Raw genomic sequence first — 18,391 nt, 5'->3', positions numbered from 1 at the left:
CGGGAAACTCAAAACCAGCCAACCAAGAAATTGGCAGCAACAAATGGACAAAAGAATTAGTGAATCCAAAAAAAACATATCAGTGCAGCAGAGATTATATGCATACACAAACTTTTTATTCTTTTGGTTGAAAAACATTTTTAGAAACTAAAACTTAACTACATGTGCTTCTAAAAAGGTCCCAGCAACATCCTGGCGAAATGCTTCAATTGAAATGAATTACTGTTAAAAGACAGCAATCCGAGTAAGTGGGTGTTCACAGAGCTGAGGCTGCCGTTATGGACACCGTCTTTTGTTACTAATCGCTGTTTTCCTCATGATAGATGGCCCTCACATCTGCAAAGCATAACAAAAAATCATTTGTTTAATGGGGTTGATCTTCCACTACAAAGATTATATGTAACACAAGCGTTTAAAAAACAAAAACAAAACTTAAAATAAAAAAAATTGTTTACCCCCAAGTAGTACAACGACAAACAAAGTGTGTACTGCCCATTAACTCTGATGACAGAGGGACGAGTGCCACCCCTCGCAGAATGGCGGCTGCCCATATCGGGATGTGCCTATGGTTGTGAGGCATGCTGGGAGATTTAGTGCCTGGATTGGCAACGATTTTGTAGTGTAGCACCAGACCCTGCAGGGGAATGTAATGTCCCTCTACTAGACCCCCCTTGATTCATGGATCAAAAACCTGTAGGGCATTTTATTACAGAACAGCAACTTGTGGAAAAAGTACTAAAACATTGAACAGCTGGGCATGTGCATTCAAAGGTTTAGAGGATGTCAAAAGTTCACCTGTAAAGGTTTAATGCATTTTAGGTTTATCCTGAAACGTAACCTGCAAGCCTAATATTCCTCCCATTTGAGTATTGCACTTAACTATAACTTATCTGACTTTTTCAGATCTTTGTGGGATTAATACACATACAAAAACCACTGGCATGTTAAAAAAATAAATAAGACCAATTCAGAGTCAAGCCTTCAGCAGTACACTTACTGTAATGGGAACTGCTGCCAAGAGGTCTGGAGGCACGCTGCGTCCTGTTCGGAATTTCTACAGTGTCTTCAGAACTGCTGCTATCGCTGTCGCTATCAGCACTACTACTACTGCTGCTGCTGCTGCTGCTGCTGCTGGTGCTGGTGCGCTCCACATCTTGGATCCTCGACACATCTGCAAAATAGAAAAAACTAAATCTTTTATGACATTAACATAAACTCCTCTGGCTAGTTTTGAGGAATGTGGGAGGAAGCCGAAGTACAAGAAGAAAACCCACACAAGCACAGGGGAGAACATACAACCTCCCAACAGATGTGTTCCAATGGAGATTTGAACCCAGATCTTTTGACTGTGACACAGAAATGCTATCCGCTGGTGTACTGGGGCTGTATGTATCGAATTGTTTCACACGTTTCATTTTAATTGGAGCAAAGCATATATCAAATCGCATACCTTTACAAATAGGAATATTGTGTTGTTGGCAATATAGACGCATTGCATCTAGCTCATTTACACATCCTTTGGAGCTTACATTTCATTTTTTTCCCTCAAGTTGACCATATTGTACTGAGCTGTCTTTTTTTTTTTTTGTTTTGTTTTGTTTTAACAGAATTGTGATGGTCCACTGTACTGCATTTTATAATGCTTTAAAGTGTTTCTTCAGAATATTGTGGTTCACCGATCGCCGATTTTGTGGAAGGCATCCAGTTGTCTATCGAAAAATCTCTGCTATATTTACGGAGCGGCCGTGGCAGTTAGAGCGGGTCATCCAGTGACCGAAGGGTCGGTAGTTCAAATCGTGATTTATGTGTGAGTGGATGACAGTGAAGCTTAATTGTTCTGAAGTGCCTTACCTGGTTCAACAAAGGAAATTATAATCATTGTTTTTCCAAATCTTATTTTTTTTAAGAGAACATTTACTGTAATGTGTTTTTATGTGGGAAAGGTGAGCCAAAGTCACCATAGCTCTGTTCAGCAGTTTATTGAACACTGGGAGAACATCAATTTTCTATACCGCTTATCCTCATTAGGGTCGTAGGTGAGCTGAAGCCTACATCAGCTGATTTTGGACGAGAGGAGAAGTACACCGGGAACTGATCGCAAGGCCACCGGGAGAAGAGTAAAACACAAGCACAGTGAACACACTCGCGCAGCAACTGCTGTCGGCCAGCGCTCACCCCAGACACAAACGCAGACAGGGCCAACCTCCAATCAGCTCGCCGACATCACACACCACCCCCACCTGGCCACACCTCTTTTAAATGAAAAAATTTATATGGTCTCAAAGATTTTATTGCAGATGGGTTTGGAACATTGAGGGTTCACTTTCTATCATTATGTTCTTTAAGTGACTGCCTTGTCTGTAAAATGCTGTGAGATTAACATTTTGTTGAGGATCAGTATTTAAAAAAGAAACAACAACAAAAAAACACTGGAATCTTAACCCTAACCTTGGTGAGGTCATTTTGTATCAAACAAAATGCCCCCAAAAGAAAGTGAATCCTCATCACAAGCTAATGAATTTCAAACTCACGATGAGAGGAACTGCTGCGAAGACGTCTAGAGGCCCAGAGGGTGATGTTGGTGGTCTCCACAGAGTCTGTAGAGCTGCTGCCATTGCTACTGCTATCACTGCTGCTGCTCTCCTCATCTTGGCTCACTCTCACATGTGCAGGAGAAGCCGCTGACAAACTAACGGGAAAAAATATTGCTCATGAAATGTGCAGAGTTACTGTGTGAATTTTAGCGTATTCATATGTTGAAGTTCCGCTATCCTGACATACACTATATTCGCTCACCTGTCTTAATTAAGATATTAGTTAAAGTGAAATCCCAGTCTTAATCCATAGGGTTTAATATGACATCAGACCACCCTCTACAGTTATAACATCTTAAAGTTTTTCCAAAAGGTTGTATCTTTATGGGAATTTATGACCATTTTTCCAGAAGCGCATTTGTGAGGTTACACACTGATGTTGGAAGAGAAGGCCTGACTCTCAGTCTGCACTCTAATTCATCCCAAAATGTTCTATAGGGTAGAGGTCAGGATTGTGCAGGCCAGTCAAGTTCACCCACGTCAAACTCTCTCATCCATGTTTTTATGAACCTTGATTTGTGCACTGATGGACAGCCATGTTGGAATAGGAAGGGGCCATTTCTAAACTGTTCCCACAAAGCTGGAAATGTCCAAAATATTAGCCCCTAAGGAACTCTGAATGCTTCAGTATAGATTTTGGACAGTCAAACAGTTTGGGGATTACCCATTCCCGTTCCATCATGTCTGTTCACCAGTACACAAAGCAAGATCCATAAAGACATGGACGAGAGAATTCAGTATGGATGAACTTGATTGGCTTGCCCTCAACCTGATAGAACAACTTTGGGTTGATTTCGAGTGGACAATAAGCCTCAGTGTGTGGCCTCACAAATTTGCTTCTGGAAAAATGTTAAAAATTCACATATACTCACTCCTAAACCTTGTTGAAAGCCTTCCCACAAGAGTTGAGCTGTTATAGCTGCAATGGGGAGACCAACATCATATTAAACCATATGGATTTAGAATGGGATATTACTTAAAATCTTATTGAGTCAAGGCAGGTGATCGAATACTTTTGGCAATATAGTGTAACATTCCATTTCAAAACCAAAATTGGCATTTTTCAATCCAGGGAAATCATGAGCAGAGTGATTTGGCAACAAAGTCTTTTTATCATTGAACATTGTCTTGCATTAATTAATTTCTTATTAAATCAAAGTCGCACAATTTCTAAATACCGGTACGTTTTTAATGCTTTGATGTTGCAGGAGTACAAGGAGGTTTTTTACACTGCAATCTACTCTCCATTTCCCTTGACTCATCTATGGTCAAAAAGATTGTAGTGGTAATGTACACGACTGGGTAATGATGACAGCGAAAAAAGACCAAATGTAATGCTGTAATTTGGAATAAAGTTATTTATTATCAATACTGTCACTATTATTATCATTACCGTCACTGTCATCCCAACAGGTATTGCCTTTCAGACTTAAGAAACTATGTAAACATGTTATTCCCTTCAGCAGAGCAAAAAAGCATTATGTTGAGGTTTTGGGGTCTCCATCGTGGAGCAAATTAACGCACATCTCTCCTTTCCGCTCAGAGATGAGCGTCTGGCGTCTGGCTTTCATTTCCAAACTGAGGTTCTCCACCATGCTGTCGATGCAGTTGTCCAGTGCCAGACATCGTGTCTGGGACTTGATGGCCTGTCGGCAGATGGGGCACTCCTCTTTCTTTTTGCGCCATTGCTTGATGCAATGGCAGCAGAAGCTGTGAGCACAGTTCAGGATGACAGCCTGAAGATACAAATAAGAAAAAGTTTATCTTTTTGTTTGGTGTTCGTTGATACGCTAAATCAAACGTGAGCAGGTTCTACTGACTAGCACCTCAATAAAGAGCTCCGAGCAGATGATACACTGAAGCTCGTTTTCCAGAACCTCGGTTACTTGTGTGACAACTTCCTCCTTTTGTGCCTTCGCCTTTTCCTTCTCCTCCTAAGAACAGAAATAGTTTGATGCTCTAAAAAACAGTGCGTTGAAGATACTATTGGTGTAGCAACCCACCTTAGTTACTGCAAGCTCTTTGTTTTTGGCCAACAGAATCTCCTCGAATCTTCTCCGGGAGAGTGCAAGTTCATCCATTATTTTCCTCTGCTAATGGGTGTTGAGCAATAAAACTGAGCAATGAAAAAAATCCAACACGAAATGCATTACTCAGTAGCGTGACATGTGTTATTTGGTTCTTACCTCCTGCAAGGCGCCGTCCAACTGTTTTTTCATCATCTCCTTCTGCTGCTGTGTTTTCTGAGCCTATAAATCCATAAGAGGAAAAAACAACAACACAGAAAACGATTAAAATGTGGATGTGATACCCCCTCATCTCCCTAAGAAGTTGAGCACATCCTTTTTAGCAGTTCTAGTTCAAACGTAGTTCATGGAAAATGACCATGAAGGTACAATTATGTTTTCAATGTGTTGTATTGCTCGTTATCTGTGTCTTACATGACATCTCCCGACACCTTGTCCTCTTTCAAACCAAGGCATTTGATCTCTGAGAACAAAAGGATGATATTTACTTAAAGGTCCCCGTCCATTTTTCTTTTTTTTTATATCTTTGATGTCCTTTTATCGAGTTTGCGAGATAATTTGGGTTGAAAATGCCCAGAATGTCCTTTTTCAAGCTATTCGAGTTGATCTTTTCTCGCCTGGCAGTTGACATGGCGGATTTCTCGGATACAACATAAATAAGCTTTGCTCTGATTGATTTGCTCTTCTTTCCATTGGAAATATGGAAAACTGTTTTACTCTAATTGGCTGTTGGCGATATCTCGGCGGCCGGGCCAAGCATTCATAGCGACCTTGTGTTTGTATATTCAACGTGGCATCTTACTATCATTGTGAAGCTCAATTCACCAACCATTGGATTGTTCACCCACTACACACAACCCTATAGAGCAGAGGGAAGTTTCACATGGGTGAAGTAAAAGAGAGGAAGAAATTTTAACAATCAATCAACATAACCGGCTCATGGCATTCATCTTGTGCACATTGTGGCGACACTGGCTGCAAGCGTTGCTATTTAATCTACAGTTACATTCAACGCTATACAGTTAAGTATTGTTGTGAAAAACAACATGTATGCTTTTAGTATTTGCATGGCTTGGTAGCGGCTGCCCAGCTATCTCACTCGCTCCAAACCCAAGCATGCGCTTCCAGTAGTGTGTGAAAACTGTTTTACGAAGCCATCCTCCGTGAAATGGGCCCGAACATAGCACAAATCTGGTTCCGAAATCCTTAGGAATTTCTCCAGAAATAAATTGAAACCATTTATTCCTCACCTCGTCCGAGTTTGGCAGGTGCAAAGCGTTGCACATGACGCAGCCGTGTTGTCACTCAATAATTTTTCCTGAGACGAGTGGGCGTGTAGCAACCACAAAGGGGGCAGGTCCTTGATTAATGAGTAACTTATTACGTCACAAATCCAGGGATAAGAGTGGCGTTTATTTCCCCGCGTACATCACGTGATCAAACCCGGAAGCATCCGCAAAAAGTCTGCAAACCTGTTGTCAGCAGACTCCCTGTGCATGTTGCAGGTGTTGGTAGTTTGAATAACACTGTAGCAATTTAAGGTTCAAACAATCACGTCAGCAACCCGAAGGATACACACAAGTTTGCGAACCTGTTTTCCGGGTTTGGTCATGTGACGTGCATAACCAATCCGAGGTGTGACGTTAATTTCGGTCATCAGCAGAGGGTGAACTTGCCTAAAATGGCCACGCCCTGAGTTTGCTAGAGATTGATGAATTATTCTGTTTTATTCTTATTCCGCAAACCCAATATCAGGCAGAATACCTTGCTGTGATTTGTGGTGGCACATAATGTATTCTTTCAAAAACAAAAACATCCGTGGGTTTATTTCCCCTTTTAAGCACAACAAGCTTTCACCTCTTGCTGTCTTTTCGTTTCACTGAAAGACCTCTCAAGTCTCTCCATTTGCTGCATCTTGGCTCGGAGAGTCTGCAGCTGCCGCTGTAACTCCTTGATCTGCTCTTCCCTGAACGGGTCGACCGATCGGGATCCAGCCTCCAGCGAGGCGACCTGTCTCTGTGTGCTGTCCACCTGCTCCCTGAGCATCAATATATTCTGGCTGTACCTGTGAAACAGACAACGGCGAGGTCTAAGGTGATATTTATAGTAACAGAACATGTGCATCGAAGCCAGAATTTAATAAATTTTGTTGTGCTGGATCACGGTTTTACAACTACTGGAGTGAGGATAAGTACACATGATTTAAGCAAATGGTTTGACACCAGTAGCCTACAGGTTTACACATTTTTTTGTCACAATGCTGACTTAGTCTTTTGCTGCTTCAGTCTGCACTTTGAAGGGCTTATTGCAGCTACCCAACACTGAGGCTTGGTTATATGACAAATGAGAAACACACACGTACATCTGCAAGTTGTCCAGGTCACAGGGGACATCTACACCAGCCCAGCTCCTGTATGCTTCTTCCACACATGGATTGGGAGCAGTCTCCTCCAGCTGAGGGCAACTGCGGCGCTGGTGGTACTTGGCTGGAGGAAAAGGGCATGGGTGCGCAAATGGCTTGTCTGTGTACGAGCAGCGGTACAATTTGGCCTTTGAGGTGGATGGCTCCATTTCTTCCCCCGTCAGCTTCCTCTTGGACTTATTGGGTATGTGCACTGCTTTTGAGGCCTCTTTCTGCCTTTTTGCCAAGTTGTGTTTAATTTCTCTGAGGGACCGCCGTACAAGCATGTAGTCATACTCCACTTTGGACCCCATGACAGGAACACCAAGTTGTATGGAGTCTCCAAGTTTAAGCAGGTGGGCTTCTTGAGCGGGTATGCGGATTCCATTCACCCACACACCATTGAGACTCTGACAGTGATCACAAAAAGGAAACAAATATTTCATACATCACAAACAACATGGCTTTAAGTCTTATTTTGTACAGTCGAACCTCGAGCCATACTATGCTACGGTATGGTAATGAAAAGCTGTAAATGCCACTGGTCAAGCAGTATGCCGTGTGGGATAAGGGCTGCTGCTTCATATTCTTATGTCATTTTACTAGTGTTGACTTCTGATTTTATTATATATTAGCTTTGATTGTCTCAATCTTCTTTTTCTCAAATTGATTTGTTTTACTCTGGTATTTCAAGTCTATAAAGAGCAGATAGTAAGTTAGTGCATCCCTATTTTGCTTCTTCATTTTCCTTTGTTGTATTTCATTGGACTACGTGTGTGTAAAAAAAATGTAAAACTGCCAACTATTCGTTAACCTCAAGGTGTCCTGGAGCAAGGCACCATCCACACCCTTCATCAGGGTGTGCGGTGCCCGTTCGCGACCTCGCCAATGGCTAAGTGAAACAGGATGTGGCGAAGCGACTACTGCCCATGTTCGCCAGGCCGGCGAATCAAAATTCCCTGCATCAAAAATCAAAAGCCCTTCCAGATAAAAGTGAGAGAGCTCATTCTGCCATGTGTGAAGTTGTGAACGGTGTTAATGGTTTAGTTTTTATTAGGTATGTAGTTAAAACAATAAGTCAATATTGTACTGTGATTGAAGGTTTTTCTTTTTACAATTCTTTGTAAAATGATTTGTTCTTCATATCAATTCATCACAACATTTAGGCCTGGCCTACAGGCAAGAGGCGGCCGACTGGTTAGAGCGTCAGCCTCACAGTTCTGAGGACCCGGGTTCAATCCCCGGCCCCGCCTGTGTGGAGTTTGCATGTTCTCCCCGTGCCTGCGTGGGTTTTCTCCGGGTACTCCGGTTTCCTCCCACATCCCAAAAACATGCATGAATTGGAGACTCTAAATTGCCCGTAGGCATGACTGTGAGTGCGAATGGTTGTTTGTTCCTATGTGCCCTGCGATTGTGCCCGCCTCCTGCCCGATGACAGCTGGGATAGGCTCCAGCACGCCCGCGACCCTAGTGAGGAGAAGCGGCTCAGAAAATGGATAGATGGATGGATGGATGGATACAGGCAAGAGTTATTTGTTGGGTATATCCAATGTTGTGTTGGTCATACTACAGAATGATTTATTTACTGTGTTTAGTGAATAATACTAAAGATAAAGTTCCTCCCGAAAAAAAATGGCATGCTAAATTGCAATCGCAATATTTGTTTAAAAGAAACAACAACAACAAAATTTCCTTGCAATTAAGATTATTCCCCCAAATCGTTCAGCCCTACTCCTGATTGATGACTAGGTCATTTTAATTGTTAAAGATTATCAGCTTCCCAGTGACGAGGACTGGCTAAGTGTGGCTAAAGGTTTTACACGTGATGTTGTGGCTTACTACAAAGAAGTGTGGCTAGGAGATTTTTAAACTGTTGAGCCACATTGACTAATAGCCTTCATGACTAAGTGCCAACCCTGCCTCATCAGTCTGACGTCTCACCTTGCATACCTGCATGTGTGTGATTTGGTTCTATACTGTGCATTTTATTCTACAAATGTGACTCTATTAAACAGTCCAGTCCCACTACTGGATACCTTGTTGTCTCTGACGGTCCAGTGTCCATCTTCCCTTTGAGAGAACGTACAGTGCAGCCTGGAAATCATTAAGGGGCAACTTGGAGACAGGAGCTGGTAGGTCACCTCAAAACCCCGGCCAATGGTCACCTAAACAAGTATGGTACCACTCAGTAACACGGTAACTCTTTGTCAGTCATGGTAGCTGCATACTGGCACTTTGAGTTTCATTTTGTATGTGTGTGGAGCGAAAGGGGGACTCAAAATACTAAATGACAACAGGTTGTTTTGATTAGCTAGCTAACGAAGCTAGTAGCAAAGTGTCCGTACCTCTGTGTTTTCTAACAAGCGAAGCCAGTCTGAATTCCTGTCGACTCTCATCAAACATGTAACTTCTGAGTCCAAACTTTCTTCCTCAGGAATCACGGAAGAGTCTGTCGTGACTTTATCCATCTTTATCTCATCTGGCGCCTCATTGCTGTTGCTTATTTGCAGCGTGTCCGTCCCGTAGCTGACGTAGCAAGGTTGTCACGGCTCTGTATAGTAAAGCTACGACATTTACAGCACCGGAAACGGTCTGGGATATTTTCAACTTTCAAGACAAAAGCATATCAGATGGATGTGATGGAAGGAGTTCATACACACTACATTGCCGAAAGTATTCGCTCACCTGCCTTGACTCACATATATATATGATTTTAAGTGATATCCCATTCTAAATCCATATGGTTTAATATAATGTCGGTCTACCCTTTGCAGCTATAACAGCTTCAACCCTTGTGGGGAGGCTTTCAACAAGTGGGTTTATGGGAATTTTTGCCCATTCTTCCAGGAGCATATTTGTTCGCTCGCACACTGAGAAGGCCTGGCTCAATGTCCACTCGAAATCAACCCAAAGATGTTCTATCGGGTTTCCGGCAGGACTATGCGCAGGCCAGTCAAGTTCATCATGTTCATCCATGTCTTTATGGACCTTGTTTTGTGCACTGGTGCACAGACATGTTGGAACAGGAAGGGGTAATTCCCAAAGTGTTTGACTGAACAGTTTGGAGATGGCCCCTTCCTGTTCCAACATGACTGTGCGAATTTCGCAAAGAGCCACAAGACACCAAGGAATAATGTGAACAATTCCATTCGCCTTGGCGATCACAGAACATTTTTTGGCTGTGCCACTGATGACTACTACTACTAATATTAATAATAATAATAACGGATAAGTGGTACAGAAAATGGATGGATGGATAACAACAACAATAATAATAATAATACATATTATTGTATTAAATAATTACAGTACAGCACTGTACTATACTCTGTTTTGATTTCTTCCACTTCCATTCAAACAATCCGGAGTTCCTCTTTCCGCCCCACCCGGGCATCCCCGTGTCTTAAATCGAGCGCCCCCGTAGCACCAGGCGGGACTTCCGGCGAGTTTTCCTCTTCGCGGATGGGACTTCAGTGAGGGTTAGTGAGGAGACAGAAAGGGTTTGGTCCGTTCCGGTAACGTTCTGGGTGTCACCGGTCGGTGTGTGCGTCAGCGCGGCTCCGAACTGCCGCAGACAGCCCGGGCGGCGGAGGTGTTCCAGCCCCGAAGAAGCCCCCCACCCCCCGTAGATGAACGTCGTCCTCGGCTATGCTGCCCTGAGAGCGCCGCCGGTGTGGTACCCGCCCTGCCAACATGTCTGATGTCAACAAGACTCTGCAGAAATGGCACGCCAGTTTCAGAAAAGGCACAGACTTTGACTCGTGGGGACAATTAGTGGAGGCGATAGACGAGTACCAAATGTAAGTGTGTGTCTTGCCACTCACATGCATGCACGCGCGCGCACGCACGCACGCACACAGGCAGCCCTCCATCGGTGGGAGTCACCCGGGAGCACAAACAAGTTGGCCCCCGAGCTGTCATTCAGACGATTGGGAACATTTAAATGAATCCTTCCCACACATGCCATGACGTGAGGTGATGTGGCAATTGTTCTGTGCGTGTTGTACTGTCTTCCATTGTGCGCGCGTGTGTGTGCGTGTTGCCTTGCGTTGCTCTGTGCAGAAATTCACCAACAATATTCCTCAGAGTATTGAGAAATATCAGCCACACCCTCTCATTGTTATGGGTGGGTTTCCTGTGGTCTAAGAGGAAATACTTGAGAATAAAAAAAAAGGACCCATCCCTTAGGAAAAGGAAAATAAATCGTAATCATTCCCCCCGCAAGTAAGCGTAAAATTGCAGGAATACAGAAATTGTAAGGTTTGAGATTGTGACGCATTTCTCTTTCAACACCAGGGGGTGGAAATGTGCACCGCACATTCTGTTACTTTATTTAATACCTTTTTATTTATTTATTTATTTTTTAAATTCTCTTTAATCTCTAGTCTTGCGAGGCAGTTGCAAAAAGAAGTGCAGTCATCAAACTCAACAGACTTCACAGAAGAGCAGAAGGTAGACATTTTAGTGGTTTGTGTAAACAAAAAAAAGTCATGTCTTTATCATAGACTTAACATGTTTCCTTTTCCATTTTAGAAACATTTAGGGAAGATTGCAACATGCCTGGAGATGAGGAGTGTCAGTTTGCAGGTTTGTGTGACGAGTAACAATATTTGCAGCCATGTAGGGAGTGTTGGGCAAGTTACTTCTACAATGTAATATAAAGTACATTTCTGAAAGCCTTATTGTAAAATGGATTACCGTAATTTATTATTTCCCCCTCAAAATTCTATACACAACGCCCTATTATGGCAAAATGCCAAAGGGTGCATCAATTATACTTATGTCCATATGATTTCTTAGGGTTTTTTTTTTCAATTTTACATACTTTTGCGAAAATGTCAATACATTTTTAAAAATTATTATTATTTTATTATTTAATTTTTTTTTAAACATGTTGGCCATGAAAACCGATTCATTCCCTTTTGGCTGTGATATAACAAAATGTGGAAAAAACGTGAAGTGCTGTGAATACTTTTCCAGATGCATTATAATGCTTTTTACTGACATTTGAAAGGATTGAGTTGATTTACAATATTTCTCTCTGCATTGTAATAATGTCTTCCACTATTTTACATTAATTTTGCATTACTTTCACCAATGCAACTGTGGAATTCTTAAACATGACATTTGACTTAAATACAATGTCAAAGTACCGAGCGCTTACAAACGATAATATCCATCCATTTTCTATAGCGCATGTCCTTATTTGGGTCGTGGGCGAACTGGAGCCCATCCCAGCTGACTTTCATGCCCGCAGGAAGGCGGGACATTATCAGAAAACCAAATCACAGGGAAGAGAGTAACGGAGGCTGACTGAATGAATGGAATCAAAGATGATTTGAAGTGTTGTTTTTTTGTTTTTTTTTATATGGTGCTACATATGGGTCAAATCATAGTTCCTTAATAGAATAAATTAACATACTATACAGTGCAGATGTAAAGACAGCAAGCCTTTGTAAAATGTTACGCAGGGCAGAATATCATGCACAAATACGTTATCTAGAAATCATGCTTACAAAAGTGCTCCATATTGTGTCAAATGGTGTGGGTATCTCCTCACAGATTTCCAAACAGTTTAGGTCTTTGCTCTGACTGGGGTCTTCCCAAAAAATAAATCCACTTCTGATTTTATTCATTTGGATGCGTGTATAAGTATGACATCAGCATTGGAAAGGGGTTTGTTTGTAATTCTGTGTTGTGTGTTCAGTGCACACAGTCGACAGAGGAGTTCAAATTGGAAGACTTAAAGAAAGTGGAAAGCAGTGAGTCTTTTACCGCCATGTGTTTGGTGTTTACTGTCACTTCTCATCATTCTAACAAATGTGTACCATGTCCTTTTCGTCTGTAGTCATCAAGAACTTATTGACTTACAACAAAGAATTTCCCTTCGACGTCCAGCCGGTGCCCTTAAGGTAATAAGGATCTTTCAGTATTTTTCTTGTTTAAGATTGTATTCAGTCATGTATTATTCTTCCTGATTAGGTTCCATAGATCTTTATTCAGTTATTTTTTGACTTTACATTTGATAGAGTAGATGGAGATAGATACAGGTAGATGCTGTACTGTACTCTATGAATCCCGCTGGTTCACTTAATGTTTTTTTCTGGTGAGTTAAAATGACTTATTGTGTCTAACTGATTTTTTTATTTCATTTTTTTGTGCACATCCTCGTCAGAAAAATCCTCGCTCCTGGTGAAGAGGAGAACCTGGAGCTCGAGGAAGAAGATGCCGCCGCAGTCGCCGGTTCCACAGAAGCGTTCCCCCCGAGAGCTCCCGGTACTTTTAAGGCAAAACAAACACACACGGGGGCCCGTTTGCTTGGCCGCTTGAGTTCCAGTGTCCCATTTGATGTGGCCGTTTGTGTTTTCTGTCCTGTCCTGTTGGCGTTTTGCATGGCTTCACCGCTCATTCTCGCCTGCCTGCTTTATTCACAGCCTCACAAGGTAGGACCTTATCATCAAAGTCTCTTTGTTCTGTCGTTGTGTGCATGGTTGACGTGTTGTTAGGGAATATATTTTCACTGGAAACGCAAATACGAAGCTGTTGATAGAGTAAATGTTAGATTTTGGTAACTATATTTCCTGAAATCAACAAATGCCATGAATGCACAATGGGAAATGTAGTTTTTATCTTGGTTCAACATGTTTTTGTAACTTGGAATTTTGATGTCATTGTCCTCCCTAGGCACCTTGTTGCCACGGTTACCCTCCGAACCTGGAATGACGCTGCTTACAATAAGAATAGAAAAAATTGGTTTGAAAGATGCCGGGCAATGCATCGACCCGTACGTGACCATGAGTGTCAAAGGTGCTTAAAACACAATCGATCGCTCATCTCATTATTATCAGCATTTGCGTTGCTGTATTTGATCCTTATCATGAAAAATCTGGCATGCAATCTCTGCTTCTATGCATGCAGATTCGAACGGGGTGGACTTGAACCAAGTGCAGGACACCCCCGTGGCCACCAAAAAGGAAGACATCTACATTCACTTCAGCATGGACGTCGAGATCCAAAGGCATGTGGAGAAACTACCTAAAGGTAACATAAAGTGGGAGGGAAAATGTCCTGAACTCGCAAATTATCATTACAAGTTAACAAATGGGGGGGGCGGAAAGATCACGATTTGTGTTTTTGTCCGAATGCATTGCGGCAAGCGTCCGTTTCTACAAGCATTAAAGATGAGGCTACGGGTGTGTGTGTGTGTGTGTGTGGGGCAAATGATTGACACCTCATCGGTCACACCTTCTCTCTATGATTGGTTGTTTTTCCTCGGTTGCAGTGGTTTCTTAAACATATACATTATGAGGCACAAGCTCTGGGGCCAGAGAAGCAGATTTTTTTTTTTTTTTACAGATCATTTTCCTAATGTACTGTACATTCTGACAGTTTGAGTCAGTCCTTTATTCTATCTGTACATCTACGTAAGTACAGAGTGTGAGTACTTTTGCCACCTCTTGTTAGTATGCAAACAGTGAGGCAGAAGTGCATAATGGCTCACTGCCAGGCACATATTCAGAAATGGGCGACTAAATAAAGGTTTGCTTGGTTGTTTAATTTCCCACTTGATGAAGTGGGCAGGCTAAGGAGAGACCTAACTATAGTATTTGTATACTAGCCATTAAAAAGCAATTTATTATTTCAGGATAAATTACATTGACAGACTTGTTTGCTACCATTTGTACTCTATGGCGAAGTTACGGATCCGTTGTGACTCAAAAGACGACTCTGCGCCAAGCTCAACACTTAACTGAAATGATAACTCAATACGCTCGAGCTTGACATTGCAAATGTGAAGGATGAAGTGTTCAAAATGTCAACTTGTCACCCTGCAGGGGCAGCTATTTTCTTTGAATTTAAGCACTACAAACCCAAGAAGAGGTTTACCAGCACAAAATGTTTTGCCTTCTTGGAAATGGACGAGATCAAGCCTGGACCCATCGTGATTGAGCTGTAAGTCACAACGCTCAACTTTCTATAGTTGATGACGTTGAAAAAAAAGTCTTCTAAAGTCTGAACACTGTTCTACTGCCATGTTTTTGTGTTTTAAAACAATGGACCCAAGATCATTTCAAAACCTTTTGCACCATTGTTACCTATAAAAAGTTTTGTTGGAATAAAAAGTTTGAATCCTATGTAAAGATTAAGTTTTAAAGTTAGAAACAAAATTTAAGGTAGGAATAATAATCCTACTTTACTGTCATATTACACCTTTTTATTTTGGAATAGACCATTATGAACCTAACTAAATACCCAGAGAAATCCCACCCAAGCACAGGAAGAACATGCCAACTGCAACTGACATTTGAACTCAGAACCACAGAACTATGAGGCAGATGTGCTAACCTCTTGGCCATCGTGCTGCCTAATCAACAATCAATTCAACATATCTATTAATAAATGAACTAATAAATGAAAAAGTCAATCCATAGTTAAACCCCGTAATTTTGGAATTTCAGGTACAAGAAGCCCACTGACTTCAAGAGGAAGAAACTTCAACTTCTCACAAAGAAGCCCCTTTATCTTCATCTTCATCAAACCTTGCACAAGGACAGCTAAGACGCCCTCACATGCAATATAGCACTACTAAATCATAGTATTTTTTTCTCCGTGGCTATATTAACAGAGTAAAGGGAACTGAGCCACAAGTTGGTGGCATCCACACATTTCTTTCCTTTATAATTTTTTATTTTTTTTTTAAGTGCATACCCTGGTAAAACCCATATTTTGGACTATTTGGAGGACATGTTTCATGCTGCAACACTTTGGAACTCAACGTGTTGCGTCGGGACTCCACGCAAGGTTGTGTCAATATGCGGTGCTCACCTGTCTCTGTTTGCACTGTTGGACCTTGAAACAGAAGTGTGCAAAACATGCTGCCAAAAAGCTGACGCCATGTGTAGCAAATATTCATTAAACTGGGACATTTACTGAATCATTTAAAAGGCAGACACTAACAACAAAGCACATCTCTAATAAGAGTCCACGCGGAGACATTTTGGTGCTTAGTAACATCTTTTCAGATATTAGTTATTGTTCAATTTAAAGTAATTTGAATAATGTAAGTGGAAGTTGGGCATGCAGAATTTTTGTTTTCACCAACTCTTAAAATCAATTAATCCATAAATACAAGATCTGCCCCTTCACCAAATTGTATGACGACAAAATTACTAACATCTATACAGTGTATGTAAAATTTTGCAATAAAAAAAACTTAACTGTAAATAAAAAGAATAATTTCCTTGTTGAAGCTTCACCATTTAACCAAACAATCATATAATTACTGCAAAGTAAAATCCATCCATCCATCCATTTTCTGAGCCGCTTCTCCTTACTAGGGTCGCGGGCGTGCTGGAGCCTATCCCAGCTGTCATCGGGCAGGAGGCGGGGTACACCCTGAACTGGTTGCCAGCCAATCGCAGGGCACATAGAAACTAACAACCATTCGCACTCACAGTCATGCCTACGGGCAATTTAGAGTCTCCAATTAATGCATGTTTTTGGGATGTGGGAGGAAACCGGAGTGCCCGGAGAAAACCCACGCAGGCACGGGGAGAACATGCAAACTCCACACAGGCGGGGACGGGGATTGAACCCCGCACCTCAGAACTGTGAGGCTGACGCTCTAACCAGTCGGCCACCGTGCCGCCGCAAAGTAAAATACAACATATAAAATAAAACAAATTGTAATTCCTTAAAAATAATTAATTTGAACACCTCCTGGTTCCAGCTGCTGCTTCAACTCTAGTAAATATTCAAATTACTAATAATGAAAATACAGCATGAGCTAATCATAAAAAGTAATTCCCTCAAAATCATTTGAATAGTATTCCCGGTTCAAGCTCCGCACCTTCGCTGAATTTTACATTTATAAAATGACTAATAATTTAAAATAACTAATAATAAGCGCATCTAAAATATAGTAATTATATTGTAATAAATGATTGGGTAGGCTCCAACTCACATACAACCCTTGTTTTATTTTCATGGTTTCTATCCTTTTTTTTTTGTCCTGTTCGGCTCTTAGGTCAAGCAGAATGGAAAATCTGTAACCCTTTTATGCCGGAACAGTTTTACTGTGTCACGGGAGTTTTTAAGCTTCCACTGTGGTATTATAATTGAGGTTTATTGAGAATCAGACTTGATCAGTCGAACAGAACAAAGTTTCTAGAAGGTAGAGAGAAACAAAAGACAAAGCACTAATATACAACCCTTGTGAACATAAGCGGTATAGAAAAAGGATGGTTTCGTTTTTATTAATACTTCGTTTCAAGCCCCCTAAATATTTAAATGATTAGTTTTGATTAAATAAAAGCCCTAGTTCAAGCTAAGCCCTTGACCAAATGTGATATGCTGTACATTACTACTAATAAAAATGAATCAAATACAAAATAAGTAACCTAAAAAATGTAATTAAAATTACCTTTTAGCTCCAAACCTATTTGCATAATGATGAATACTTATGATTTTGCCATCAAATCAAGATGTGATTGAAGTGTAGACAGCTTAGCTTTAATTTAACATGTTTCACAAAAATATTTTCCTATCAACCATTTAGGAATTACAGCCATTTTATGCAAAGTACCTCTGTTTTTCAAAATATTTGGACAATTGACCGACTGAAGACAAACAAACAGATAAAACAGATTGGTATCAGTTATTGAGTTTGACATTTGGCAGCTATTTGACTGGAGCTACCCATATGAACAAATAAATTCAGCATTTAGTTAAATGTTTTGGTGTCCCCCTCCAGACACTTTGAATGACATTTGGATTAAGTAGTTATTCACTCACTCGTCACTCTGACCTTCCTGCTCATGTCGGGTGACATTGGCAGAGTAATAACATATTTGCGTTAACTTTTGTTGCACTTAATTTGAATGTCACATTTGTATGCACAAGATGTGTTTTGGCCTCACATCCTGCAACTGAAAGTGTGAGGGGTGCACAGGCAGTCAAATGGATGCAACGAGGTTTGGATTTGGACATTTTTCCCCACATTTTTTTTTTTTTTTTTTTATAAATTTGTCATCTAATATTATGGTCTTCATTCATTTTGATTGCAATACTTGATTTTTAGATTTTATTTTTGTAAGGTCCAGGACTATAAATGACCAGACACACTAACTGATGAAGATGCAGTAACTGTATGTGTGAAAGTGTGACACGTATGCCTGGACTGATAAGACTGACAAGGTAATATGATCAATACATTCATTTCTAATAAACAGAAAAGGCATTTTAGTGAATTAATTTGTATTTTGTCAATTTGAATACATGCACACGGACAAAGTGATATCCTGGATAAAATAATCATATATGTTTGGAGATATTTCCTGTTGGAAGCTGAGCCGGACATGTTATTTTAC

General features: G+C 41.1%; 2 protein-coding genes across 3 annotated transcripts; one reads left to right on the top strand and one right to left on the bottom strand.

Moving 5' to 3' along the window:
- Nucleotides 1–94: 94 nt before the first annotated feature.
- Nucleotides 95–9,668, bottom strand: rnf8 (ring finger protein 8, E3 ubiquitin protein ligase). 2 transcript variants are annotated; one of them, XM_061754348.1, is made up of 11 exons: nt 9,368–9,668; nt 9,059–9,187; nt 6,984–7,432; nt 6,479–6,686; nt 4,781–4,843; nt 4,598–4,684; nt 4,421–4,528; nt 4,119–4,330; nt 2,532–2,689; nt 998–1,171; nt 95–336 (listed from the first exon to the last, which is right to left on the bottom strand). In XM_061754348.1, exons 1-11 carry the CDS (start codon nt 9,488–9,490, stop codon nt 299–301), a joined length of 1,749 nt encoding a protein of 582 aa, XP_061610332.1. In that variant the 5' UTR covers nt 9,491–9,668; the 3' UTR covers nt 95–298. The 2 variants fall into 2 exon arrangements, with proteins under 2 accessions (XP_061610332.1, XP_061610331.1); XM_061754347.1 differs by having other exon boundaries at nt 4,598–4,687; nt 9,368–9,660.
- Nucleotides 9,669–10,440: 772 nt separating this feature from the next.
- aida (axin interactor, dorsalization associated) lies at nt 10,441–18,271 on the top strand. The gene is made up of 10 exons (XM_061753493.1): nt 10,441–10,822; nt 11,408–11,474; nt 11,556–11,609; nt 12,730–12,784; nt 12,871–12,934; nt 13,198–13,298; nt 13,707–13,829; nt 13,941–14,063; nt 14,858–14,975; nt 15,482–18,271. The coding sequence occupies exons 1-10, from the start codon at nt 10,716–10,718 to the stop codon at nt 15,579–15,581; spliced, it is 912 nt and encodes a 303-aa protein (XP_061609477.1). The 5' UTR covers nt 10,441–10,715; the 3' UTR covers nt 15,582–18,271.
- The last annotated feature ends 120 nt before the right edge of the window (nt 18,272–18,391 follow it).

The sequence above is a fragment of the Phyllopteryx taeniolatus genome, chromosome 18, assembly GCF_024500385.1.
Source record: "Phyllopteryx taeniolatus isolate TA_2022b chromosome 18, UOR_Ptae_1.2, whole genome shotgun sequence".
Taxonomy (NCBI): Eukaryota; Metazoa; Chordata; class Actinopteri; order Syngnathiformes; family Syngnathidae; genus Phyllopteryx; species Phyllopteryx taeniolatus.
This window is presented reverse-complemented; position numbering and strand designations above follow the sequence as displayed.

Bases quoted from the DNA above. Each gene is read 5' to 3' on its own strand.
- rnf8 (XM_061754347.1), bottom strand. From the start codon at position 9,490: ATGGATAAAGTCACGACAGACTCTTCCGTGATTCCTGAGGAAGAAAGT. The intron at 6,687-6,983 runs GTACGTGTGTGT...TCTGTTTCACAG, and splicing joins GACCTGGACAACTTGCAGAT to GTACAGCCAGAATATATTGA. The intron at 1,172-2,531 runs GTGAGTTTGAAA...TCTATTTTGCAG, and splicing joins TCGCAGCAGTTCCTCTCATC to ATGTGTCGAGGATCCAAGAT.
- aida (XM_061753493.1), top strand. From the start codon at position 10,716: ATGTCTGATGTCAACAAGACTCTGCAGAAATGGCACGCCAGTTTCAGA. The intron at 12,785-12,870 runs GTGAGTCTTTTA...TTTCGTCTGTAG, and splicing joins CTTAAAGAAAGTGGAAAGCA to TCATCAAGAACTTATTGACT. The intron at 14,064-14,857 runs GTAACATAAAGT...GTCACCCTGCAG, and splicing joins TGTGGAGAAACTACCTAAAG to GGGCAGCTATTTTCTTTGAA.